The following is a 24,981-nucleotide window of genomic DNA, read 5'->3' as shown; positions in this document are numbered from 1 at the left end:
GCCGGGCGGCCACGAGCCTCTCGTTCGGTGACACTCACCAGAGTAATGCCATGTCTGCCATCGCGGCCCAAGCTGGCGCTAGTTCGAGTCATAATACTACCTCGGGTGCACCAAAGCCGCCAGTCGTCCAGCCAGGTACCGGCAACAACATCATAGTAAACCCATGCCAGGTATCTCCGCATGTAGCGTGAAGTTCGCACCCATTGGCACTGATCGTAACCCCACAGCGAGGGAATCCTATCCTGGAATGTGTCAAGAACGTGGGCAAAGAGTTCGGAGATATTCTCGCTGACTATCAGGTGGGACGGGCGACTGGCGTCCTGTTTCTCAGGTCAGCGGTTCAGGCGCACTGCATATTGCCCGAGCTGACCGGGGAACTCAGCTTGCGGTATCATCGACTACATCCTGAGTACATTCATCAAAGGATAGAGCGTCTCGGGCATTCGTACGACTTGAGAGTCTTGTTGCTCATGTGCGATGTTGTACGTAGACCTGATTCTCTGATTTAGGGATCAGTCATTGAATCGAGCTTCTGTAGAGCGAACATCAGGACCCCATTCGAGAGCTGACGAAGGTGATATCATTGCTCGCTATAAGTCTTCTACTCGGCTGACTGTGCTCGACGTCAGGTTTGCCTCATCAACAATATAACTATCATGGTAGCTTGGAGGTGGGCGCTGTCAAGCAAGTGTCTTCACAGACTATATTGCTAACTCGTATTTCACAGTGCCGAAGAAGCAGGGTATTACCTGTCAACGTATAAACAATTCGAGCACAAGCCTCCCGACCTAATCAAAGAGCGTGTAGATAAGGACTATCACTCCGTACTGCGAAACACCCTCACGACCATAAGTAGAGTCAACAAGACAGACGTGGAGACATTACGCGCCACGTTCGGCGTACGTAGTCATTGTCATGCTATGTATAACCTTTCTTATGGCGGGTAGCACAGAGTTTCGCAGGTATCGCGGGAGCTACCTCGGAACAGCTGCAGAACCTTCCCGGCTTTGGCCAAGTGAAAGTCAGCAGGATGCAGGATGCATTCGGGAAGCCCTTCCTGAACAAGGCAACCACTACTCTTCCTTCCTCCTTCACACAGCCAACACGAGCAGAACCGGCAGTGAAGGATAAGGGCAAGGGCAAGGAACGAGCAACCGACACAGAAGAAGCAGTAGTTAGCGGAAGCACCGTCACTCCTCGAGCTCCAAGAGCACCAAGTCCAGTCTGGGACATCGAGCTCGAACTCAATGAGTCGCCATCAACGTCACCGAGGGCAGACCTCCGCCCCGATTCTTCGCCCATATCTTCCGTTCCCGCACAACCTGGTACTTCCGCAACTGATAATGGGGCGCACAAGAAACGGCCATCAAGCCCCATCTGGGACATCGAGCTCGATTTGAACGAGTACGATCTGGAAGAGCCTGCTGAGATTGAGACAAGTAAGAAGAGGAGAGTGGATGGCAGCTTCGGCGAGCCTCTCTTCCTTCACGAGACCCCATGAGCTTATTCGGTTACAGAGGGCGGTAGGAAAGAGGAAAATGTCTGCTATCATACAGGATACAATACTCTTGGTACACTAGGCTCGTGCAATCGGCAGCAGCATGGTATAATCACGTAAAGTGCTGGAGAGGAAATCATAGAATAACGATAGACAAATCCGGCCATCATAAGTGGAGACAATAGTTGGCAGATACCAGATACTCTAGTTTCTAGGCTGTCCGAAATAGCCATGCAGGTTTCGTGGCTTGCCAGTACCAGGGCCAGAGCGGAGGGCCGCCATGCGCTGGTAATGCACACGGAAAGATAGACGCTGCAATGCGGCCTTCGCGCGTGAACGGTCCAGATGAGCGGCGCGAGTGTCCACTACAGGCAACAAGAGGCATGAAGAAGTCTTTCAATCTGAGCGGGGAAAAAACGTACCAATTTTGCCATGCAGGCTGTCTAGTGATATTCTGATCTGTTCTAATGGCGTCGCAGGCCTCTCTTTCGTTGGCGAGCCCCTATCCTTAACGGGGCTATCCTGCTCACTGCGTTGCTGCTTTTCAAGCAAAATGTATCCCTCTATGTCCGTCAATGCCTTGCCGAGAATATCGAGATAGCACACGAGATCCTCGTAGTAATCGTCATTATCCGCATTTCCTTGGATGTCGAAGATGGCCTCGGAGCCAGACGGAGGAGATAATAAAGAGACGATGGGCAGTAAAGAGGGGTACTTGCAGTACGTTTCCTGGCGAGTTCACGTAAGAGCTGAACGAATCGTCCGAAAAGCAGCACATGGCCTACATACCGTTGACGGCGGCTCTTCATCAAGGAGGAAACAACGGGCAATAATTCGCGCCATCCGATTTGTCTGCGGACAACCACCTATGAGATGGGAGAGCAGATGCGCTTGGTTCATCGGAGTGAAGGTCTTTGCGGATCGCACGATCTTGCAGCAAGCGACAGCCTCCTGTGACGTTGGTTCATTAAAGATTTCAAAATAGTAATTTGGTCGACATACGACAGAGAAGGGAACATGGTCTCCAGATGGAATACTTCGCCCGACAGACTCAACCACGACCATGATCTCTCTGCTCAACTCAGGACTGGTCACCGGGTCTAATCCCACAAGGAGGAGGGACCACATGATATCCGGGACATCGTTAACTAGCAGAGCGCTACGCCTAGACATACCGATGTCAGAAACTTTGTGAGGTAGGGAGACACGAAAACTGACTGAGCGAATGTAGCAACAAGGTCGAGCAGACGATGAACAAGGGCCACTCTGCATTGTCCATCGATTTGTGATAATGGGCGTGCCTCCGAACTCCAATCCATTGCCTTGATGACACTCTCACTGGCGCCCAGACGTATCAAAGTGTCGAGTATGATGGAGAATGACAGCGAAACAGAAGTGGCCAATGCTATAGGCACCGAAGCAGCGATCTGCAACAGACTATTGTATGCCGATTCGCTGTAGGGCGAATCACCAGACGATGTGACTGACGAAGCATGATGGTGTTAGATAAGAAGAAGACGATGGTCATAAGCTTACCCAGGAGGAATAGCCATGGGACAATGCGTTGCAAATGCGGCTGCTCTAGACACACTAAGAAATGTGGAACAAGCAGGCTAAGCAAGAGCTCGACGTCTAGCACATATCGCATTAGCAGCTGTCTTCATACCATCCACAAACCCTTACCGTTGCCATGTACAGCCTGAAAGAGCGAGCTAAGGAAAGGATGTTCACTGGCCTCTACCTGGTCAAACGGCAGCGGAGGAATGGAGTCGGCCTCCATCGCCTCATCGCCGTCATCGGGCAAATGCGTGTCCCAGAACGGCACTCCAAGAATGCGCCCTTTCTTCTGGTTCTTCTTCTGCTTGGCCGTCATCTTCAGCCTGCGATCCTTCGCCAGGATATCACCGACCGCCTTTCCACCTTCCTCTCCCAGAATCCTCTCATATTCACCCTCTTGTAGCTGCTCGTCCTCACTTGTGGATTCATAGCCGTCGCCTTCGTGAGACTTGTGTTCCAGCCCTGGCGACTCCTCGATGGGAACATGCGCCACTTTCTCATGCGCACGAGGCGAAATAAATGGATCTTCATCATCAGATTCGAACTTGACGGTCTCCTTCGTTCGAGACGAAGAAGCCAGAGCAGCCTCAGCAGCGCGCAACGCGTTTATCCCCCTGCCGTGCTTGTCAGCCTGATTCTTTTCCTTGAGCAGCGCATCGAGTGGATCGGACTTCCGTCGCGGCTTGCGCTTCTCTTCTGTGAAAGTCGCATATAATGACGGAAGCTTTGAATCTTCATTGCTGCTAGGGTCACGACGGCGCATATTATATCTGGGCTCGGACTCGGCCTCGGAATCGCAAGAGCCGTCCAGATCGGATAGGGTCGATTCAGACGGAACAGATGCGCTGCTAAATTGAGGAATCGTCGATAAGATCGATGCACAACGGACAAAGGAGTTTGAAAAGGGCGTACGTTTTGCTGTTGTCTTTGTCTTTGTTCAGCATAGCCATGATGTCGTCGTCGGACTCGTCGCTGCTATCACTCAGCTCGCTAAGTTCGCGCAGCGCCTCCTCCGGGCTGGAAGTAACAGCCTTATAGGCGTTGGCTCTGATCTCGGCAATGATTTTTGCAGCCTTGGAATCTGCATCCAGGGCAGCAGGGGTAGGAGGCAATGAAGGAGGCTGGCTGCTTCGTGGGGGGGTCAGGGGAGCAGTGAACAGCGGGCTGTCAGACCTGAGCTTCCGAGCTGGTGAGGCAGGCAAAGAAATAGCAGTTGAAAGTGCAGCGCGACCGTCTGGAGAATCGACCGGTGTGAAAAGTTGTGCGCTGACTTCCGCCTCTGACTGCAGTGAGAGATTTTCCCTGCCGGCAAGAGCAGAATCATCTACTTGTGAGACATCGACATCCATAGCCATGTCAATATCATGCTTAGAGTCTCCGCCATGTTCAAGTGACTCGCTTTTCAACGGGGCACACTCTGGATCTGACGCACCCACACACGTCTCTTTCCTCCACTTGTCAATGCTCTCCTTCACTTCGGCAGGATTCTTCTTCACAATCTTGGCAATGCTCAACTCTTGTTCGTCAGACTGACTGCTAGGAATCAGTTCTTCCATATCCGCCTCGTTGCCAGAACTCAACGTGTACACAACATGGTCGTCGAGACGAGCGCGCTTCGTCGGTGTCGGTTTTCTGCCAGATCGAGCAATGTCGCCTTTAGCCGTTGAGACCAGAACATTGTCTCTGGGAGCAAGTGCCCTCTTTCGCGCCGAAGCCTTCGAAGTCTTCTTTGGAGAGAAAAACTCCTTCGAGGAAGTCGGCACCTTTCTGGGAACACGGTAGTGCTCTAGGGGCTTCCCCTCATCAGAATCATCCTCCAGCTCGAAAACTCTTTTAGGAGATGGTCTCGACTTGACAACAGAGTGGCTACGGTTGCGCAGTTGAGACATTGGAGGCAACGGAGGCAGGGATGCGGGCAGATATGTAGTTTTAGCAGGTGTGCTCGTGACTAGATGTTCGTGCGGTTTCAGAGTGAGGCGAGGAGCAGGTGCAGCGCCTGGGCCGCTTCGCCTGCTGAGCTGCATAGGTGCGCGTGCACGAGGGACACTGCTGTCGCTAGAGATGGAGATGTGGGATGGGGAGTCTGAGGAGATGGTGATATGAGTCGCGTCCGACGAGGTCGAGATAACTATGACCTCCTGCGCGGGGCGTGCAGGAGTATTCGCCTTCTTCCTGGGCCTGCTTGACGCGCTTGGACCCGCAGCCTTCGTTGGGCTTCTGACCTGCGATGGTCCTGGTTGCGACGACGAAGGTAGCGATTGAGAAGCTCGTCGCGGGAAGAAGTCGAGGAGCGAGCCTTGACTGCCACCTAGGGACTTGCGCGGGGATGGTACTTTCCGTTCTCTGGGCATAATGCGGGGAGGGTCTGTGCAAACACGTTGGGATAATAGGCGCTGAAAGGAGGTGGTGCGCACGTGATGCTCACAAAGGCGCGTTCTGGGACCCCGGGGACCGCGCCACGCGACGACGGGAGACGCCCAGGTATACTCGTTTCGATCACGACTTGATGCTGAGGTGTGGGATAGCGACCTCAGCGACATCAGCGTGCGCGACGGCCCCTCTGCTTTGACTGGAGGAAAAGAATTGCATTGGACATAAATGTCATGCATAGCTATGATGGCCAGCGAAAGCACGTCATACACTCCGTACGTGCATCTCCGACATAGTTGCAGCCTGTTCTCACCGTCCGGCACCAGCTGGCCTCCTTGCTCTACCAGCTGCACACACTGTCCTTTTTACTCTCGCCTTCGATATGGCTCTATGTTGCCCGTGTTACCACTCAGTGGCAGTTCTCGAGACCGCGCTCTCTGGACCCCAGCCGATCGCTCCGCGTCTGGTTTCTCCTTTCAGTGCTGTTCAATCTCGGAGCCTTATGGGACCATGCAAAAGAGGGCGCGGCGCAAGGGAGGTCTATCATCCTTGACTTTGTTGGAATGTGTACGTAGCATGCGTTCATAAACGTCAATTGTTATTGACGATCCTTCGCCACACTTGCTGGATCAGCCCATTTGCCATCGAAACTCCATTTGCTCTCCTTGGACTTCCTCATCATATTCCTGCAGATGCTCCTTACAGTCATTGCATATGAGACGTCACTTGCAGCCGATATGCCATCTAATACCCCAGACCCCCTCCTACCGACGCCCATCACAGCCACACACCGGTCCTCGGAAGAGACGCTCAAGACCGACTCGCCGTACATCATCGACCTCCGTTTCCCCTTGGTCATAGACCGTCTCCGCAACCCTCCACCGCCTCCAGCACCTCGTGAAAGATCACTCGAAGAGGTCCTACCGCTACCGAATACTACTCCGTGGCGACTGTCGAGCAGGTTGCAAGAACTTGTCAGAATGGGCCAGGGTGTGATTGAGCACGGTCGCGAGGGAGAGGCCGCAGGACAGACACAGAGAGACGAGGGCGGAGAAGATGAGCAGGTTGCCGATACGAGACAGGCTGTTCCCGGAGCACTGAGTATTGAGGATGGTCCATGATGTTTGTGACCTGTCATGTTATTTAACTTTTGTACCTATGGATAATGATTGGGTTGGATTGGAATCTTCGGTCAATGTGCTCAATGTCCTGCATCCTGCAATCCTGAGTGCTTTCTGAGACGGACCTAGCTACATTCTCTATATCACCATTTGCGTTTCATCTACCGCTGTTCTTCAGGTATTCATTCACGCAACACGCAGTCTGATACATACCGCTTCTCGGAGACACGCGCCAAACTTTGAAAACTCCTCCTTACACGCATCCTTCTTCACGTCCGTGTATGTCGCAAGTATGCATTTGCCATACGCGGAGGCTTGGGATGCGCAGGTGCTCGTTGAGTGCATTGCCAGTCTCTGGAGAGGAGTCATGGCGGGAGATGATTTTGGTTTCATTTCGGATCACCAGAAGAGAACAAAGTAGCCTGTGCTTAGGAGTCGAGGATGTCTGCGACGTGCGTTCACACCACGAACTTGAACGAGCGCTCAACACGTCTAGCGTCGGTCATGTGATTTCGTGCGCGCTACTCGCCTGCTCGCTTCTAAGTTCTGCTTCAAGTAGCCTCCATTGTAGCTGCCAGCTCCTCGCCTCGCCTCGCTTTCTATCGCGCCAGGGCGCGCTCAACATACCACGGCCGTGGCTACTTGCAGCGTTTTCGGTTTTCAGTGACTCTGTTGTCATCGCCCTGGGTGCCTACGTTTCACTCATCTGGTTCGCGCACCTTGACCACTACGGCGTCCCTAACGCATTATTCATGTCAAGACTTGCGAAATCTGCCTGAGAATCTCCGTTTATAAGCTCTATTTTCATTGAACTGCAACATGCTCAACGTAGTCCTCCTGGTAGTGGCAATATGTGTTGTCGTTGCGCTCATACTATACCTGTTCTTCTGGAACCGCCTTGTCGCACTCATCCTGAGCCTCATCGTCCGTCTCGCCTTATGGAATCAGGACGAGTCCAGTGTATGGATTAGCATCGGTATGTACCTGAGATCTGCTTGTACTGATTTCCCTGAACAATTGTCAAGGCTCCATACACTTCTCCGTCCTCATGGGCAGGATAGCCTTCAAGGACCTCCGTTATCATTCTAGCAATCAGACTATCAGAGTCGTCAAAGGACAAATTAGCTGGCGATACTGGATCCGCCAACCTGTGGAGGAGGAGGACCTCAGCCATGCACGGGTTGTTGGGGAGGATGCGAACCGTGAGGCTCTGTCACTTGTTACAATCCTTTATTTATGCCGAGCACTTGTCTGCCGCAGACAAAGAGCATGTCCCGCTATCATGCCGCATACATGTGTCGCTGCAAGGCCTTGAATGGTATATCTACAACAGAACCGCTGCATATGACAACATCGTCGCTCGTAAAGAGGGAAGTATGCCATCTACGCCAGCCCCTACCCCGACTGCCGCTGGAAATGCTATAGACGCGCGGGAAGCCCTCAGAAAGTTACTCAGCAGGACGTCCGTTCGTCACAATTGTGAGTCGCGGTCGTCAACCGAATATGAGAGCCTCCTAATGCTCTAAATAGCCACTAGTCTTCGTCCATCTTTGTCTGTCGTGTCGCCAATGTATCGGAAGTCCCCGGGATTCGTGAAGTATGCCATAAATTGGATCAAGACACAACTGCCCAACTTTGATCCAAAAAACCTCCTTCCTATCGGCATTGAAGCTACGAAAGGTGCCATCATCTGTGGCAATGCATCAATACCCAGTCTTCTTGTCATAGAATTCGGAAAGGCTGATTGTACGTACGGGATTGTTCAGGTCAGTTTATAGCTGGCTACCCAGCCGTGCTGCGACGTTGACGATCTCTCTCAGCCAAGGTCTAAGTTCGATTTATATAAGCAGCTGCTAAATGTCAAATTACGCAATGCTTCTGCTTGTTACGTCGAGAACATGGACTATCAAGAGCACATGAACGATGTGGGAGAGAAAGTGCATGATCAAATCAAGAAATCTCATAATCCTTACCTGAGGCAATATTCATACCTCTCCTATCTGGCATTCGAGAAGTTGTGGGACCGCCTCAAGCTCTGGTCAGTGGCGTTGACTTCTCGCTCTCGCCTGCGAGCCTTCTTTGGGTACACGAACGTCCCTGTTCCGCATCCGCCCACTTGGGGCTGGCGCAAGAACCATAAAGATCTGGAAGACGAGACGCCTCTTGGCATTGATTTCTCCACCTTCGAATATGCTATTGAGCGCAAGATACTTGAGGCACCAGAGGTAGAGGTACTCTATTACGTTGACGTCGTGGGCATCGTGCCGTTCGAGCCGCCTCATCCACAAGCAGATTTCGGTGGCGCTGATCCGTTTGACATCGGCAATGGAGATCTCCCTCCAGAGTGGGGTATTGATATCATGGTGCGAGGTGGATTTCTGCGCTATGGGCCTTGGGCGGATCGTCAAAGGTGGGCAGCACTTTCATGGGCTCATAGACATTTATTGATGCACGTCACAGGGTCATTTTACAGCACTGTTTCTTTCCGCCTCCATTTCACGATGTCGAGCCAACGGCACATCTTAAACCGGGCGATGCTCGCATGTGGACTGGGTTGAAGATATTCGTGGAATTGCAAGATGGTACCACATTACATATCCCCTTCCGGGAGGCCTCCAAGGTCAGTTGCGTCATTTACCCAGATCTTGAGTTGGACTCCTCATATGAGTGGGCAGGACTGGCAATGGGGTGGCAAAGTGGACGTGCCTAATCGACCGCGGAAGCGAGAAGCTGCCTCAATTCATCTCAAAGCAGGGGATAGCTCCACAATCACTTACATCATGCCCATGGTGGCCGGTCTCCATGGATATCAGCCTATCCTAGAGGTACACCTGGACACCGTAGCAGTAACGTCGAGCCTCAATGACATGCGTTTGCTGACGGCTGAATCCTGCCGTGTAGGTTACGCTTCTGTTATTGCACATTAACTAATATTAACGGGGCGCCGATCGCTAGGTACGATGTCAAATGCCTTCACCTCTCAAATGGAATGGCGAACGAGAGTGGACATTTGCAATCTCTCTCCGCCAGACGCAACTGTTCCTGCTCAGAGATCACATCAACATGTTCACCGATTTAGGGAAAGATTGGAGCACGGGGCCGCCAACTCCATACTATCGTTTCACTCCAATGATTTACGCTGTAGAACTGGACCTGCATCACTACGAAATCAATACATACGTTAATGATCATAATATCATCGACAAACCGCTCATTAAGGAAGATAATGGTATTTCTTTTCTTGCATCCGCAGTTGCGGCATTATCCTAACAGCCATACCCGCAGCACTAGTCACCTTGCGAGGGACGCACCTCGTCAACGCCATCCGCATCCCATTATCACAGTATAGACCCGAGGCCACGACTGTGTCATTTTGGATTGAAGTACCCGACGTGGCTGTCGCTCTCACGCTACCGCGGTGGAATACGAACTCAATCTATCCTACTCCTGATCGGAGCGATGTAGGGCGTGTAGGCGTCCTCACCATCAACGGCTCATATCGATATCATGCGGAGGTCTCTGACGAGAATATAGATCAGTTGAAACTGGATATTCGGGTATGTTTCTTGACATGTTTTAATCTGTTGCTCGGCTGGACGAGGCTAATCGTCGCGCGATTTGAGGCCCGTGATGTCGTCTACAAGGCATTCGGTTGGACCATACGGCATTTCATGATCTTACGTGACAATTACTTCGGGATCTTCACACACTTCTCTACCCTGTCCGAGTATCTGGAGAAGCGCAGGAAAGGTCAGCCGGTTGGCGATCCGATTGATCTACAGTACAGGCCAGGAAAGGTACGTCAGCTTGGTCCTAGAATAATAATGGAACGGTCAATAATCTCTATCAGTCGAACTCCATGGAAGTTGAACTTGGTGTCATGGTGGATCGAGGTCTAATCGCTCTGCCTGCCGGGCTCCCGGGCTATGAGGTGCATAGTGCAGGTCAAGATAGAATCGCAGATTCTGGGCACTTGGGGACATGTTTGCTGGTAAAAGTACCGGAAGTCCAGCTGCAGCTTCGCACGAATGATTACTACATGGGTGCGAACAAACCAATTACCTCGTATTGTACCCAAGCTCATTCATCCGGCGTAAGATATGTCTCTGAACGCCAACAATCTGTTTGGTCGTTTCGAGGAGTGCTGCTCGTACGCATCCTTCTATCGTTGTCTGAATGCCTCACCCTCGGATGATATCATCATCCTTGACGGTGAGTGATTCTCATCTGGTCATTCCTCATACTCAGAGCATTGTCAGGCCTCGACATCACCGCAAATAGATTGTTTGGTCCCAAACCGCATACATCGACATACGTCTGCATGTGGGAGGTCCACATGGGCAATATCAAAGGGGTCCTCTCAACGTATCAAACTGCTTTGCTATCTGCAGTCGGTTCTTCCTTTGGCCTGAATTTTTCGGATCCTCTCAATGCCCCAGCGAAGGAATTCGAAGTGCCTGTGGATCCTGATGGTTTGTTTCTCTTCATTAACTTTGCGTCCCAGGCTAACTAGTCACTTAGTCACCTTTTTAAAGCTCAGACTGGATTCCATTAACGTCGTGTGGCTCGCTCCAGGTGCTGCCATCGAATTGTTCATCCCGGATGGTTTGAGACTCGACAGCAATGACCTGGCTGGGAAGTCATATCGCAAGGTGATAAGTGTGCGGCTACCTATTGCGACATGTAAGATCTTAGTCACGTCGCGGATGTCCCGCAAATGGTATGAAGCGTCTCGTCTTGACATCGATGCAAATGTGGATATCTATTCCGCTCCGACTGGCTGGCAAGATCGCGCGCGCGCGCAGACTGAATACGTTGCTGCACAAGACAAGCTGACTAGTCGAGCGAGCTGCTTCTATTCTGCACGACAAACTCCCGCACAGTACGACGAATTACTCCCAGGTAAGAAGCTATATGCGGTGTTGTTGTCTGATCTGTTGAGCGTTCTTCCATAGGACGTGGCCTGCTCGACAGCGATCTCTATTTGCCACAGCTACGTATTCCGAAGCGTTTCAGGAGGCAAAGAACTGCTGCAACGGCTTTCAATTTGACCTCGCCGATACGATCTAGTCTTCGACCAGCCGTTCCCATCGGGCTACAGTCAGAATCAGAAGGCGACGAATGGTCGACAGAAGCGGACCGTGACGCTCGTGTGGTGTAAGGCCGTTTTTGTCTGGTCAGAATGGCGGATCCTGATTCTTGATTTGCAGAAACGCACGCCCGTCAGGCACGTCTTGGGCCAAAGCGCCGAGTGATGAGGAAGATATGACGAGCAGTGACGAATCGGATGAAGGAGACTCGTCCGATCACAGAGGATGGGATAGCGAGGAGTCAGAAACGTCCGGCTGTGAGTTGACAGAACACGTCGTGAAGCGCTGAGCTGACTATGAGAATAGCTGCATCGCAGGACCGCGTGAGGTCTGCCGTGTCGCGATACAAGGATCTGACCACGCATTACGAAGCGTCTCACTTATCACGGCCGTACATATGGGACACTTCTCCATTTGTCGTCATAAGAGTAAGTCATGCGAACCTTTCTATATCACGGATTTGTCAATGATCTTTGGTCAGAATGTTCTTCCGCGTGATCAATGCAAATCGCGGCCCAATTTACATAATGACATGCACAACGTATCAAGGCCCATTCGTAGCGCCCAACTTCATGCACATAACGAATCTGCGGCAGCGTCTACTGTCATTCGGGTCCATAGCAAGAGAGAGATCGTGCTCTGGTTCAATCCTCTGCTTGTGCTGGCGGTAGAACAATTCCTCGCTGACATTCGACAGAAGGTGCGCATCATAGTTAATCAATATTGATGTTCTCTTACATGATTGACAGCGATTGACCCCGGAACTTAGGTTCGACGTAATTCTGGCAAAATACATACGGTCTGCTGCAGCTGAGTCGCCTGAGAAAGCGACTGAGATAACTGTGCTCGATTTACACTTAACTTCCATCCATATTAGCTCTGTTCAAGCCGTCGGGTTCAGTGCAAAGCGAAGAGGCAAGTTAGAGGATGAACAACAAATGAACATCAGCACTATTGCTGCATTGTCCTTGAGCGATCTACACTTCCTCTTGAAATGCTTCCAGCCCGGCGGGCAGGAATATTCCGCTTCGACATTTGACGTATCACTGCAGGAACTCTCCGTTAAGATGTGGACTGAACAACAACCATTCTCTACTCGGAGATCGTCGAGGATTCAGAATCCCTCGTGGGATATCATGCTTAATGCTAGCCGCGGGACAGTCGGGGAAACGGTCTCGATCTTCCTAGGCGACTTTATCATCAATGTAGACCATGCAACCCCAGAAGCCGTATTGGCTACCAGCTCCATCGTTCTTCAAACTGTCATGGAGCTGGATAACGCTTGGAAGTGTCATTATGCTCATTTCTCCGTGTTGGATCAGCAAACAATCCTTCAGGTCTTACGATTCGCTCGACAGAGGGTGGTTGTGGACCCTTTATCAACTTTTCAGCCTTCGTATCTCGTCCAGAAGGGCCGACCTGATCAATTGCGGAATAGCAGCTGTTTTAAGTTCCTCGTTTACATCCGTAACTGTCTTCGATATCTGGAGGCATCGGAGCGTGGAGTTGTTGACAACATTGAAACGAACCCGCATTCCAAAATTACGCTCTTCGAGATCATCTTATCATTGGAAAGCCAGGATCTCAGCCATAGCCTCGACGAGGACGTACTTGAGCTCAAGGAAGAACGGTTCATGCAAGAACTCTTCCACGGCTCCGGTACATCTCCGGAGATTCACATTGCCCAAGACAGTCGCCGAATCAAAGCGGTGGTCCTGCACTGGGAACGAATCCTTTTGACGATCCACCATACGAATCAAGATCTTCGGACCACCTTCAACATGGGCCCCATCGTTGTTGCAGTTCGATGGCATGTCACAGTTTTCCATCCAACATCTCCCAATACCGGAAAGACGTATGCGAATCTGCTTCCCCGAGAACGAACACGCTTCGACTGCCTCCAGCTTACGCTGTCTGTGGACCTAGGGCACATCTCCTTCACTATAATGCCTCAATTAGTACAATTCCTCCAACTGACCATTCGGATAGCCAAGTCATACAGCCCCGCTCTTTGCATGCCGCGTGCGAACGGACAGGTTGCCTCCAAGGCTCCGCGTATAGGGACAAACGGTTCAAACGTGAACGCCGATGTAGCTCTCTCCATAGAGTCCTTGACCTTCAAGGCCGCGGCAGACAAGTTGGTTGTAATATTCAGCATCTCCAACTTACAATGGGCTTCCATGATACTCGCCAAACTTCCTGTCAAGCTTCTAGAGTCACAGTGTTCGATGAGTCACTTCCTCACTGTTGACGAGAGTATCCTTCGGTTGTGCTCAACAGATTTGAGTCAACCTGTCCAGCAGAGTACTCTTGCTTTCTTCATGATCGAAAAAGGCAAGATGAATGTTTTATTCTCTCAGGAACACAGCACCGACCCGAAGATACGAGCTGTCTGCGGTTCAGAAACTGTGCATCTCGACGTCCCACGAAGCGCACTGCGTCTGTATTGTTTTCTTCAAGAGTGGAGGGCCGACTATCTGCCCGGTATGTACAGCGCATTCCAGGACCTGCTCTCGGAGCTTCATGAGGAGAGACAAGACGCGTCTCCTCATGTCGCAAATGTCAACCAACAGTCTCTTCCAGATATCCATTTGCATCTATCGACTACTACTGTACGCGTGACTCTCCAGGTCATGCTGGGCGTATGGTTATCTTGGGACATCCAAAGAACACTACTCTACGTCACATCGTCCCTTGATGCACACCGAAAGAAGAACCGTACGTTCGGTATTCAGATGGGACCGCATACTGTTGCTGTCACCACTCAGGATAACCATGCTAAAGGACGTGCGCTGTATAAGGCACGTGTCGAACTTCAATTACCGAGGGTCTCTGTGACGGGCAACTACGGCGATGAAGCCATTCGGCTCGTATCATTAGTCGATTTTGTCCAAATCATGGTCGAGCCGTCGGATTTGGATACTCTCATTTCTCTCGGGCAGAAATCTGGTCAGGATTATAACGACTTCATGCATCTGGTGGGAGAGACACATCAAGGGAACCCCGCTGATACCTCTCAACTTATCGAGGAACGGAGGCATATGAAACTTCACGCATCCTTCAGGATGAAAGGTTTTCGGGTTGGTGTCCAGGGACACTCGTCAGTTGTGTTATTGGAATGTGATAATATTGGAGGTGGCATAGACGACGTGGCGAGCCTGGCTTGGCAAGTGAAACTGTCGGATCTGGCACTGTCGTTAGCTTCTCTTTCGAGTTATCGCGTATCTTCGGACAAGGGACATCGATCAGCATTCGTCACAATCGACTTCGAGGCCGATATGAAGCGTGGTAGTAGTCAATCCTCGAATGAACGCCTTGAAGTTGCCATTATCAAAGCCCATGCTGTCATGCAACCCACATCCATCGGTGAACTGAGCGATTTTATCGATGAGTTGCAGGTATGTATCGTGCCGTCTGCTCATTTGAATGCCTACTAAGGGTCATCAAAGGCGGAAGTCCTTGCATATCAAGAAGATCGTGCCAACGAGTTAGCTCAGTTTAAGGAGAAAACCAAAGGTATTATGCGTTCACTCGATGTCAAGATCGGGGAGCAGCACCGTACGGAATTCTCCTGGCTTGATCGATCCACAATACTCTTAACCATCCGGAATATCGGCGTAGCCTTCCCCTTGGCTGCTATCACGGACCTTCAAATGCCTCGATCGGGAACCTCAGGCGACTTCTCCACCGTTCGCGCGTTTTTATTATCGATCAAGTCTTTATCGTTTGGTACAGAACATGGAGACACTGGCCAGGCCATCATGAAGGGATTCTGCTTCCAGTTTGTACCTCGGTGAGTGCTCCCGTTCACATCTTTCAGGACTTATTTTGACGGTTGCACAGATTCAGGCAATCCGCTGATGCTGATTTCTCTGGGGATAATCATCAGACACGAAACAGACTGCTATATCCCGAAATGACCGCTAACATTCATTCCGAACGCTCGAATGGTTCACGTAGAGTTTACGTCGCAGCGGATGTCAGCGGCTTCATCCTGGATCTTGACTCCATGATTCCGGACTACATTTTCTCTCTGATAGACGTCTATCGCGAAGGAAAGGACCGGATGGATCGTCTGAAGAGTAACATATCTCGATCTGCGGCCAACATGGATCTTGGAATCCGCGGTCCGAGACCATCTTCCGAGCACGCGCGTACTTCTCTTCCCACTGCCAATGTCCTTCTTTCCTTGACATTCGCCAGCGGAAGGATTCGCATGCATAGCACGCATTCTCGTCATCAGAGTTCAATGAAGCGTAAGACCTCATCTGCGCTAGAAGACTCCCTCGTTGAATTGCCGATCGAACTTGGAGTGGAAATCTTCGACCTGCCCGTTGTGACTGTATGGGGAGAATATAATGCGACAACGCCTTTGAAGAGGCTGATCGCCACGAAGCAGACCGTGGAGCCTTCCATCTTGATGTTCAAGGCCACTATCCACTCCAGCCACAACACGCTAAAGCCTACATTACTCCCATTCATAACGGAGCTCGTTGCTCATGTGGAGACCCGTCTGCGGCAAAGTAGCCGGGGTGAGTTTCAGCCAGCGCCTGTGCGCGTGCAGGATGCTCTACACTCTTTGCCAGCGGACAACATAGCGAAGGAAGCTTCCGATGTCGTCACAGGCCTGAAGATCAGTCTCAGCTTGCGCATAGACCAGTCAAAACTGGAACTCACTTGCCAGCCGGACGTGAATGTCGTGGCCGGTTTGCATTGGGACAGCGGTGGCTTTGTTATAAACATTTCGCCAAACTTTCGTCGGGTCACCTTCAGTGGGACTGTCGGTGGCTTGACGATCGGCCTTAAACATGGATTTCTCAGTGAGGATTGCGTACGTCTAGATGCGCGCAACCTCGCCTTCAACGTGACTTTCGCAAAGACGGAGTCTGCCGCCAAGCGCACCATGAGTTCAATCTCTGTTGTTGTCGATACTCAATTCTCAGGTGGAATCCGGTTCTCTCGACTTCAAGATGTTCTATGCTTCAAGGCTGTCTGGCTCGACCGCATTCCGGTCATTAATGGGCAGAACGCGGCATTCGCTAAGAATAATTCGAAGAGCGTAGAAACTGCCCGCACGTCATCGTCGTCTCAAGAGCTGACGGTGGCAGTGCTTCTCCATTTCCGTTCCATTGAGCTGGATGCTGACCTGGGGCAGTCCATTAGTTCCCTGAAGCTCACTATCCATGACATGCTCGTCCGCACGTGTCTCAGCGATGCCTTATCTGAGCTGACCTTGTCTATTGCCCAACTCGACATCTTGGCAACCGGCAATGTTTCTGGACAGGCTGCAGTGCCCGATTTCCGGTTCCAAACGATCCGTGAAAGCGAGAATAGCACGGGGGTCCTTGCAGGAGGCCGGATGCTGGATTTGACGCTGACCACCGGGGTGTTCTACGTAGAACTTGAGAGCGAGTATCAGAAACTCATACAGTACCGGTAAGTGCCTACACTTTATCCAACCGTCCGATTCTAAAATATGTCAAAGGGCGGAACCCATTGAAGTAAAGATATTCGACGATTGGTCCAAGACACATTCCGATGTGCCAACGGAGGATCGCCATGTCGACTTGGCCTTCACCGTCTCAGGATCAGAGGTCACAGTTGTCATGAACGTTGGTACAATACCGAAGTTGTTTTCGTATGCTGACAAGTTCAAGGCGACTCTCGAGAACCAGAGGGAGGGAGCTAGTCGAGAATCCAGGGCTTTCAGGTTGATCAATGCTCCTAAGCCTGACAATCCGCTATCCACAGTTGCAAATGCGATGATCAAAACTACCCGGAATCGCTTCAAGGAAGAGCCTGAGATGACCTACGCAATAGGGCAACGGATGAGTCTCAGGCTCGCCTTCTTACAATTGGTAGTGTTCCCTCGTTCTATGCGTGACCCAGAGCTAGCGCGGTTCATCGGGCGCGACGTTCATGCTCGCCTTGACCGCCTTGTCGAGTCTCATGCCTTGCCTGCTCGCCGCGACCTTCATCTGTCCTTCTCTTCCATCACTACGTCGAGGATCAGTCAGTTGAATCATGCGTTGCTGGCAAAGGAACGCATGGAGGGGAGCCGACAGTGGCTGAAGATTTTGGTGAAAGACGCTCCGGAGGCAACTATCTTCGGCCTGCCGTCCATGGACATTCGCATGCAGAGCGACGAATTCATGCAGGAGCAAAGGCGAACGCTTCGCTATGACTTCACCAGTAGGTTTACGACCAGGGAAGGAGGCAAGAAAGACGCAGAGGACATATACATCACCCTGAACATGGCGCTATACGCTTGGTTGACATCTCTGCGCAAGGCGTTCGCCAGGGAAATGGAGCAGGTGCAAGCTTCCGAGACTGTGCGGGCTGTTGGTAACGCGCTGGTACCTCAGACCTCGACCCCTCGTAAGCGGGGAAATGAGTCGGTTTCCTTGCGCACTGACAAGGAACCCGAGGAAACGATTGCAAGCTTGCGCGAGGTGGGACGGCCTAGATTGCATCGACATGCCATGTCCAGTCTTATCACGCATGGGCTTGACCTTGAGGAGCCTCCGGCTTTGCCATCAAGGACGCCCACGAGCCCCGCGACGTCATCCAGGTTGAGTTCTCCGGGGTCGACAAACGGCGCATCTGATGTCGCCGCGGCCGCGGCAGCCCCTGCTTCCAGCAAAACTCTTGGACTGGTGTACGAGCCTCGCTCACGACACATAGAGCGACTCACGATGAGACAGTTGGGAGAGGCTACTCCAGATGTCATGCATCCGTTCTTCATGAAGAAGGCAGGGTTCAGCCTCGAAGACTCCCTCCCGCAATACGTGCATGAGTACGCGACGATGCCGACGGAGGAGATCATGAAGGCGCTATTGAATCTGTACAGCAAACAGCTCAGTTCCCATCAACTCACCGATTCCCCTTCCTAGTGTATATACGATTATTGACGAATAAAGCATCTGGCAGCCTCATATTCCCCAGTAAATTAGTCAATACCACTAGTCTAGTGATAGTGTAGTTTTTTGTAATACATACTCTTGCACATGATGCGGCGAAAGCTTGTGAATTACTTCGATGAACCTGTCCCGCCGACATTGAATACACTGAGCAATGCGAAGCAGCCATACAGGAGTCCGACGGGATATGCTACCAAGAATCGCTGGTCCGACATGCGCAGCACTGCAACAAATATTCCTGATGCTGCATATGTGCACCAGAGGATAGAGAGAGTTGACAAGATGTAGCCCAGAGAACCGCTGTTAATCATCGTCGTCAGTCTTCTGGTGATTGAAGGGAACATTCAGACGTACTCGAGGGTAACCATGACACTCAACGCGCCAACCCCAACCATCGGCAGTAGACAATATCCTAGCACAGAGACTACTCGATACGCATCGATGCCTTTCTCAGACATCAGATTCAGCAGGGTATAAATGGACGCCGAGCCTAACAAGCCGACGCCATAGATGTAGCCGAACTGAGGTTTTCCGGACTAGGATTAAGTTAGATCGAGTCTTCCATCACATCCCTTTATATAGGTCATCAAACAATGTCCACTCACAAAGAGCAAGAATGTGCCAAAACAGAGGAAGAATAGTAGCGGACCTGCCAGGTCCGCATCATCCATGATTCGCTCATCCACACTGCCAAGCGGATTGAGCACAGCGAGCGACTTCGCGCGAATGTGAAAGAAGTTTATGCCAAGCTCTGTGTACTCCCACATGTTACGCGTCTTAGCATCGAGAATGCGGCAGATGCGTACCTTCCAGCAATGGTGGCTCTCCCTCGAATCCGCCTGTTCCAAACGCAGTCCACCAAGGTCCGACTGGTTGCATGTTTCCGCCATACCCTGGAGGGATCCCCTGCTGTAGCATGGAGCCCTGTGCGCCGACATTCCCCTCGAGACTGGAGCGCGAGCCGTCGTAGAAAGTACTGCTAACGGGGCTGGGTGTATAGAACTGAAGGGGCACGCCTTGCGCTGGTGGTGCGCCCGCATAGTAGTTGTTCTGAGACGTGGATGCGCCGTAGGAGTTGCTGTGGTTGTCCTGCCACATTCGATTATTTACTGCAGTTCTGAGAGCAATCGCGATGGTTGAGGAGGAGGATGTGGAGAGCGTAGTACGTGGAACTCGACGCGGGGATGCGCGATCAATCCTATAAGCGCGCGCTTCCAGTACGTCTCTCATTATTTCCCAATCAGGTAATCCCCCTTCACTTCGTCTATCGCTATGGTGAGTTTGCTCATGGACGCTCTTTTGAGTTGCGGTTGACCTGAAACTCTCTCTCAGCCCCAGGTAGGATGGTTACTAGGATAAGAACATGGCGGAAGATTGACCGCGCCAATTTTACAGAACGAGTACATCGAGGAACACATCAAGAGGCATGGACGGCGGTTAGACTACTTCGAGCGCAAGTGCGTTGTCTACATGCGGTTTCTTGTTCGTTGCACTCATTATAGCGCTTTCTTAACGAAGGCGAAAGCGTGAAGCTCGAGCCGCCCACCGCGCATCTGCTACCGCTCAAAAGGCATTCGGTCTGAAGGCGAAACTTCTCCATGCTAAGCGGCATGCCGAGAAGGTCCAACTCAAGAAGACACTCAAAGCGCACGACGAGCGCAATGTCAAGCAGAAAGACTCATCTACTGTGCCTGATGGTGCCTTGCCCACCTACCTGCTGGACCGAGAAGGACAGAAGGACGCCAAAGCCCTGTCGACCGCCATCAAGGAGAAGCGGAAGGACAAGGCTGCGAAGTATGCTGTGCCGCTGCCGAAGGTCAGGGGTATCGCGGAAGACGAGGTTTTCAAGGTCATGAGGACGGGCAAGAGTAAGAAAAAGGCATGGAAGCGGATGGTGACCAAGGCGACGTTTGTCGGGGAGGGTTTCACGCGAAAGCCGGTGAAGATGGAGAGGTTTGTGCGGCCGATGGCACTGAGATACAAGAAGGCCAACGTCACACACCGTATGTTCCTGCATCAGTCTTTTCGTAGTTGTTTTGGGTACTGACGAATCTGACAGCCGACCTAAAAGCAACGTTCCAGTTGCAGATCCTCGGCGTCAAGAAGAACCCTCAGTCACCGATGTACACACAGCTTGGTGTTCTCACCAAGGGTACAGTCATCGAGGTGAACGTTTCCGAGCTTGGTATGGTCACCGCTGGCGGAAAGGTCGTGTTCGGCAAGTACGCACAGATCACGAACAATCCCGAAAACGACGGGTGCATCAATGCCGTCCTGCGTACGTCCCGTAGTTCCCATCATTCTCAGTCGTTGCTAATCTTTGTCAATAGTTGTATAATGTTTTTTGCTTCTGCTGTTCATTTGCATGCCACTTGTACTTTCGTACTTTCGTCGCACCGCATATGACCGATTACTGTGCGCCATTCTCTTATGTAGTTAATAGCAGACCCAGTGGTCAGTTACATGACGGTGTAGGAGTAGGAGACCTATCGAAACGTCAACATGCGTAACTGTACAACCGACTATGTTACAGAGCGTTTAAAAGCGATGGTGGTGGTGCCCAGAAGCCAATCCGGCTTCACATGTAAAGGTCGAACCGGAATATTGAGCTCCACCTTCGTATCCGTATCCACACTCAGCATGAATGAGTCCCCTTCGAACACCTGATACATCTCCAACCCTTCTGCCATCTCAACCTTCCCACAGCGAAAACGCGGCAGCCACCATCTGTCCAGTGATTGAATGCTGTAGAGCTGGCATGAGGGGGGACGGCGGATGTGCTGCAACGTATCTCTGTCGACGAAGTCGAGGCTGTACATGTGAGAGGTTTCCATGCCTGCACCCCAGACACGAATGACGACCTTCGCATTCGGGATGGACGCGTAATGAATGTCGTCACCTTCTGGCATGGGTTGACGCTGATTTTTCGAGCATCAGTGGGATGGGCAACAAAAGAAACAAGTGATATTGCTTACTCCAAACATGGGTACCGATTAGTCGAGGATCGTCTTCGCATGCTTCCGGAGCTCCTCCGTCGCTTCGTTATCTGTGATGTTAGTGCCATCGTAGGCACCGTAGTATCGGCCCCAGAACAGCAGTTCGACGTCGTCCATCTTGGTGTGGTCGAAATTGGGTTGGCGTCGCACCATGGCCACAGCATTCGAACGGAACGTTCCTCCAAAGAGTTCCGCAAACTCAGAGGGCGAGATAGGTGGTGGCCGCTGCTGAGCAGGACCGATCTTCGCCATTTACCTGACCGCAGCTTGTACAACAGTCTACACGCACCTTTTCAGAAGTGCTCCTGGTTGGTCCAATGTTTGCCTGCTGTAAATTGTCCATTGCGAGTCAGTTCCAAATAACAACGCAGAAACATGGCATAGCAGAGAAACAGCAGCGAGCGAGTTTAATTACAATGGCTAAGTACGGTGCAGACACAGAGCCAAACGTAGCGGGTTTGATGGGCGCTGCATCGAACTGTGGTGCTGAGTCCGCAGGCGTGCGTAGCGACGAGACCGGTTCCTGCGAACGGGCGGAATGACGGGCTCGATGTGCACGTGGACGTGTTGCCGTGGCCGCAAGATGGCTATGACGGCAGACTGATGTGCGAGGACATCAGCGTCGGTGATACCATCTAGTATTCGATGCGGCCGGTGGAAAGACCGCCTTTCTATTAGCTAAGTACCCTGGTGGTGACAACGGCAAGTGGTCGGGCAACAATGTTGAGCTGGTTCTTGCGTGAGTGTAACGATGAGCATCTCACGCCACCGATGATGCGGTTCAATCGGAATAGCAATGACGGTGCTCAACCGTAAACCCAATCCTGGTTATGAAAAGTAGAACAACACGTGTAAAGACAAATTGTAGCCTCTCGACCATCAGCCCAAACTGAGCGTCAGTGGTAATGTCAGGTTCACGAACACAATCTCTACCACTGTCGGCTCCATCATGATATCACGCTATGCCGGCAGAGTCAAAAATCGGCAGGCGAAATGGCACCCTGATAAATGATTCCAACAAGAGAAATGTGAAATATGCGTTGTTCAACAGACAATGAGAGGTGGCGTTCGACGGCGTTGTAAACCAGCTGTCACTGCGACAAAGTTCGAACGACAACTCGCACCACACAGTGGATTCGTACAATGCGCGTGTGACAGGACCAGTATAGACCCAAGTGGTGCCGCCATAAGAGAGTTCTGGCTTGGAGCAGAGTCATCGATAGCAGAAGCACTTGATGCAAGAGGAGGCCAGAAGCACCCCTGACGACGAGAGCCATCAACATCCAAAGTCGATGTGCAACGTGAACAGGCAGAAAGGTGGAGACCGCTCCAGCCGGAAAAGCCCACGTGAAGGTATTACTCGCCCCATCGAGCGACGAAGGCACGCAATTCGCCAAAGACCGCGCCTGCGAGGACAGTAAGGTGGAGACCGCTCCAGTCGTGAAAATAGTACTCGCCCCATCGAGGGACGAAGGTATGCAATCCGCCAGCGACCGCGCCTGCGAGAGTAGTAAGGTGGAGACCGCTCCAACCGTGAAAATCGTACCCGCCCCTCCGAGGGACGAAGCATGCAATTTGCCAGCGACCGTGCCAGCGAGAACATTAATCCACCGATGAGAACAGACCCATCGGGCAAAGGCATCCACGCAGAAGTAGACAAGGGGGAGGAAGCGAGAAACAACGTCGTGGAAAAAATGCAGGCATCTAATAACGGTGAGAGACGCGACCGTAAGAGCCAGCGAAGCAGTAAACGACGGCCTGATGCGAAAACCGAAACGTATACGGGATTGCTACGCGGCCAAAAGGAAACACACAGCTGGCGGCGGAGGGCTGTGGCGGCGCAAAAGGCAATCGAGGACGCACCGTGCAAAAAAAGGTGACCGGACAAATCCTGCCTCAGTACCTCTCAGTACCTATGGACCGCTGCACTCACCAGATATTTCCCACAGGAGCCCACAGGTCTGAGAGACCCCGTAAGGGTTCGAGAAAGGAGATCGACGAAGGTGTCGTAAATGCAGTGAGGAGCGAATAGTATTGGCAGGTGTGAATGAGGAAGTCGAGGAATTACTGGTGTTGACTCTACGACGAGAACAGAATCCTCGTCGTCGCTTATATACATGAATGGAAAGCAATAGGGGAAGATGGAAGAAGGTAATGAGACGAAATACAGTGGAGTTGTACCGTGGATCAACAACTTAATTAGCCTATCCGTCGACACATCCGCATCCGTTGACACACTCGTCGTGGACAGTATCCGAGGGAGATAACATTCCGCGCGTTGGTATGTGATGTTCTGCATGTCGGTATGACGTTCCGTTAAGTGGGTAATAGGGTGGACTGGCATAGCGAAGAGGACGAGTCGTCGTAGTCATGACAGACCCCCCATCCATACGATCCATACGATATGCAGAGGGGTGGATCATCCACTCCTCAGCATATCGTAAGAAAATTGCGAGTAGATAGCTTTTAGGGACCCGGTTCAGTGTGATGGTACAACACTCTATGCCCATCTTGTTACACCACCTGAGCACTGCAACACGCTCATATACATGTTCTTGCTGGATGTGTGGCGTGAGTAGTAGGTATGAAGGGGCAAAGATCAAATGATCGATGATCGAGCAACCTCGCTTCTCACGGCTGTGGCTCATCATTCTCAACGACGATGTCGGCCTCTCCTGCACCCACACCTCAGCCCTCCATTCCCCCTGCAAACCGTCATGCACTCACACCAGCCGAGCGACAGCGGGCGCAGCTCGAGAAGCTGCTCAAAGACCCTAGTAAGCCCGCGTACGTGCCTCCTCCGCCGAAGGAGAAGACGATCAGGCCTCCCAGGGAGATGATGAAGAACGTGCAGGGCTCGAGTGCCGGTGCGGGCAGCGGCGAATTTCACGTCTACAAGGCGAGCAGGCGGAGAGAGTACGAGCGGCTGAAGTTGTTGGATGAGAAGTCACAGAAGGTGCGTTGCTTACAATGCTATTCTTGTGCCCTCGTTTTACGCTGACTCTGATATGTATTCAATAGGAGACAGAGGAGGCGGAGTTTGAGCGGAAGAGGAGAGAACGGGAGGAGCAAGCAGAGGCGAAGACTGCGAAGAACCGGGCGAAGAGGCAGAAAAAGAAAGAACGGTCGAAGGGTAAGGGTCCGGAGAAAGAGGCGGGCGCGGGTGCGGGTGCCGAGACGGAACAGTTCGAGGCACCGCTCAAGAAGAGGCGGCTCGTCAGCGGGAAGGAGCTTGTGTTTCGGAAGCCTGGGGAGGAAAGCGACGAAGAGCAGGAGGAGGAGGTCGGCCCTGCGCCAGTCGAGAGCAGTGAATCTGCTGGTGCTGTCGCGACCGAGCCGCCTGCAGCGCCAATTCTTGACATACCGCGGATTATTATCCACGAAGAAGACCCCCTATGAGTCTGTGCAGTATTGTGAGTGCACCCAGCC

General features: G+C 51.9%; 10 protein-coding genes across 10 annotated transcripts; 5 read left to right on the top strand and 5 right to left on the bottom strand.

The window, feature by feature from the left end:
• Positions 1–65: 65 nt before the first annotated feature.
• Positions 66–1,453, top strand: LAESUDRAFT_632381 (DNA repair protein rad10; the record flags this gene model as incomplete). Its single annotated transcript, XM_040903416.1, has 7 exons — positions 66–170; positions 228–331; positions 383–482; positions 539–574; positions 630–670; positions 728–899; positions 953–1,453. Coding segments are annotated over 7 exons (1,059 nt in total), but the record flags the coding sequence as incomplete, so codon positions are not given.
• A 249-nt stretch (positions 1,454–1,702) lies between these two features.
• Positions 1,703–5,406, bottom strand: LAESUDRAFT_755664 (uncharacterized protein; the record flags this gene model as incomplete). The annotated part of the gene is made up of 8 exons (XM_040912050.1): positions 1,703–1,863; positions 1,921–2,227; positions 2,288–2,449; positions 2,501–2,663; positions 2,717–2,981; positions 3,035–3,130; positions 3,182–3,903; positions 3,968–5,406. The coding sequence occupies 8 exons, from the start codon at positions 5,404–5,406 to the stop codon at positions 1,703–1,705; spliced, it is 3,315 nt and encodes a 1,104-aa protein (XP_040768784.1).
• Positions 5,407–5,573: 167 nt separating this feature from the next.
• Positions 5,574–6,992, top strand: LAESUDRAFT_721462 (uncharacterized protein). Its single transcript, XM_040908016.1, has 5 exons — positions 5,574–5,700; positions 5,752–5,992; positions 6,059–6,611; positions 6,672–6,707; positions 6,760–6,992. The coding sequence occupies exons 1-3, from the start codon at positions 5,659–5,661 to the stop codon at positions 6,544–6,546; spliced, it is 771 nt and encodes a 256-aa protein (XP_040768782.1). The 5' UTR covers positions 5,574–5,658; the 3' UTR covers positions 6,547–6,611; positions 6,672–6,707; positions 6,760–6,992.
• LAESUDRAFT_644223 (uncharacterized protein) lies at positions 6,733–6,939 on the bottom strand (the record flags this gene model as incomplete). Its single annotated transcript, XM_040903844.1, has 1 exon — positions 6,733–6,939. One exon carries the CDS (start codon positions 6,937–6,939, stop codon positions 6,733–6,735), a length of 207 nt encoding a protein of 68 aa, XP_040768783.1.
• A 127-nt stretch (positions 6,993–7,119) lies between the features above and the next one.
• Positions 7,120–18,985, top strand: LAESUDRAFT_741340 (uncharacterized protein). The gene is made up of 23 exons (XM_040911135.1): positions 7,120–7,522; positions 7,572–7,748; positions 7,807–8,025; positions 8,077–8,312; positions 8,367–8,956; positions 9,007–9,166; positions 9,222–9,443; positions 9,502–9,775; positions 9,832–10,103; positions 10,170–10,343; positions 10,397–10,589; positions 10,645–10,762; positions 10,795–11,018; positions 11,068–11,448; positions 11,502–11,703; positions 11,757–11,893; positions 11,943–12,064; positions 12,118–12,336; positions 12,386–15,034; positions 15,086–15,429; positions 15,480–17,072; positions 17,122–18,856; positions 18,911–18,985. Exons 1-22 carry the CDS (start codon positions 7,366–7,368, stop codon positions 18,527–18,529), a joined length of 10,071 nt encoding a protein of 3,356 aa, XP_040768781.1. The 5' UTR covers positions 7,120–7,365; the 3' UTR covers positions 18,530–18,856; positions 18,911–18,985.
• LAESUDRAFT_755661 (Yip1-domain-containing protein) lies at positions 18,667–19,654 on the bottom strand (the record flags this gene model as incomplete). The annotated part of the gene is made up of 4 exons (XM_040912049.1): positions 18,667–18,856; positions 18,911–19,092; positions 19,162–19,307; positions 19,363–19,654. The coding sequence occupies 4 exons, from the start codon at positions 19,652–19,654 to the stop codon at positions 18,667–18,669; spliced, it is 810 nt and encodes a 269-aa protein (XP_040768780.1).
• A 160-nt stretch (positions 19,655–19,814) lies between these two features.
• LAESUDRAFT_721459 (TGF beta-inducible nuclear protein 1) lies at positions 19,815–21,180 on the top strand. The gene is made up of 6 exons (XM_040908015.1): positions 19,815–19,831; positions 19,889–19,894; positions 19,952–20,013; positions 20,075–20,559; positions 20,616–20,834; positions 20,887–21,180. The coding sequence occupies exons 1-6, from the start codon at positions 19,829–19,831 to the stop codon at positions 20,892–20,894; spliced, it is 783 nt and encodes a 260-aa protein (XP_040768779.1). The 5' UTR covers positions 19,815–19,828; the 3' UTR covers positions 20,895–21,180.
• Positions 21,079–21,687, bottom strand: LAESUDRAFT_809869 (uncharacterized protein; the record flags this gene model as incomplete). The annotated part of the gene is made up of 2 exons (XM_040914170.1): positions 21,532–21,687; positions 21,079–21,474 (listed from the first exon to the last, which is right to left on the bottom strand). The coding sequence occupies exons 1-2, from the start codon at positions 21,538–21,540 to the stop codon at positions 21,079–21,081; spliced, it is 405 nt and encodes a 134-aa protein (XP_040768778.1). The 5' UTR covers positions 21,541–21,687.
• LAESUDRAFT_755658 (uncharacterized protein) lies at positions 21,550–21,895 on the bottom strand (the record flags this gene model as incomplete). Its single annotated transcript, XM_040912048.1, has 2 exons — positions 21,550–21,780; positions 21,842–21,895. The coding sequence occupies 2 exons, from the start codon at positions 21,893–21,895 to the stop codon at positions 21,550–21,552; spliced, it is 285 nt and encodes a 94-aa protein (XP_040768777.1).
• Positions 21,896–24,214: 2,319 nt separating this feature from the next.
• Positions 24,215–24,951, top strand: LAESUDRAFT_643606 (DUF1168-domain-containing protein; the record flags this gene model as incomplete). The annotated part of the gene is made up of 2 exons (XM_040903796.1): positions 24,215–24,508; positions 24,574–24,951. The coding sequence occupies 2 exons, from the start codon at positions 24,215–24,217 to the stop codon at positions 24,949–24,951; spliced, it is 672 nt and encodes a 223-aa protein (XP_040768776.1).
• Between the last annotated feature and the right edge of the window lie 30 nt (positions 24,952–24,981).

The sequence above is a fragment of the Laetiporus sulphureus genome (assembly GCF_001632365.1).
Source record: "Laetiporus sulphureus 93-53 unplaced genomic scaffold LAESUscaffold_4, whole genome shotgun sequence".
Lineage (NCBI taxonomy): Eukaryota > Fungi > Basidiomycota > Agaricomycetes > Polyporales > Laetiporaceae > Laetiporus > Laetiporus sulphureus.
The sequence above is the reverse complement of the archived record's forward strand: the minus strand, read 5'-3'. Positions and strand labels throughout refer to the sequence as shown.

Bases quoted from the DNA above. Each gene is read 5' to 3' on its own strand.
- LAESUDRAFT_721462 (XM_040908016.1), top strand. From the start codon at position 5,659: ATGCATAGCTATGATGGCCAGCGAAAGCACGTCATACACTCC. The intron at 5,701-5,751 runs GTACGTGCATCT...GTCCGGCACCAG, and splicing joins GAAAGCACGTCATACACTCC to CTGGCCTCCTTGCTCTACCA. The intron at 5,993-6,058 runs GTACGTAGCATG...TTGCTGGATCAG, and splicing joins CCTTGACTTTGTTGGAATGT to CCCATTTGCCATCGAAACTC.
- LAESUDRAFT_741340 (XM_040911135.1), top strand. From the start codon at position 7,366: ATGCTCAACGTAGTCCTCCTGGTAGTGGCAATATGTGTTGTCGTTGCG. The intron at 8,026-8,076 runs GTGAGTCGCGGT...TGCTCTAAATAG, and splicing joins GACGTCCGTTCGTCACAATT to CCACTAGTCTTCGTCCATCT. The intron at 10,344-10,396 runs GTACGTCAGCTT...AATCTCTATCAG, and splicing joins TACAGTACAGGCCAGGAAAG to TCGAACTCCATGGAAGTTGA.
- LAESUDRAFT_721459 (XM_040908015.1), top strand. The intron at 20,014-20,074 runs GTGCGTTGTCTA...TTCTTAACGAAG, and splicing joins TTAGACTACTTCGAGCGCAA to GCGAAAGCGTGAAGCTCGAG. The intron at 20,560-20,615 runs GTATGTTCCTGC...CGAATCTGACAG, and splicing joins GAAGGCCAACGTCACACACC to CCGACCTAAAAGCAACGTTC.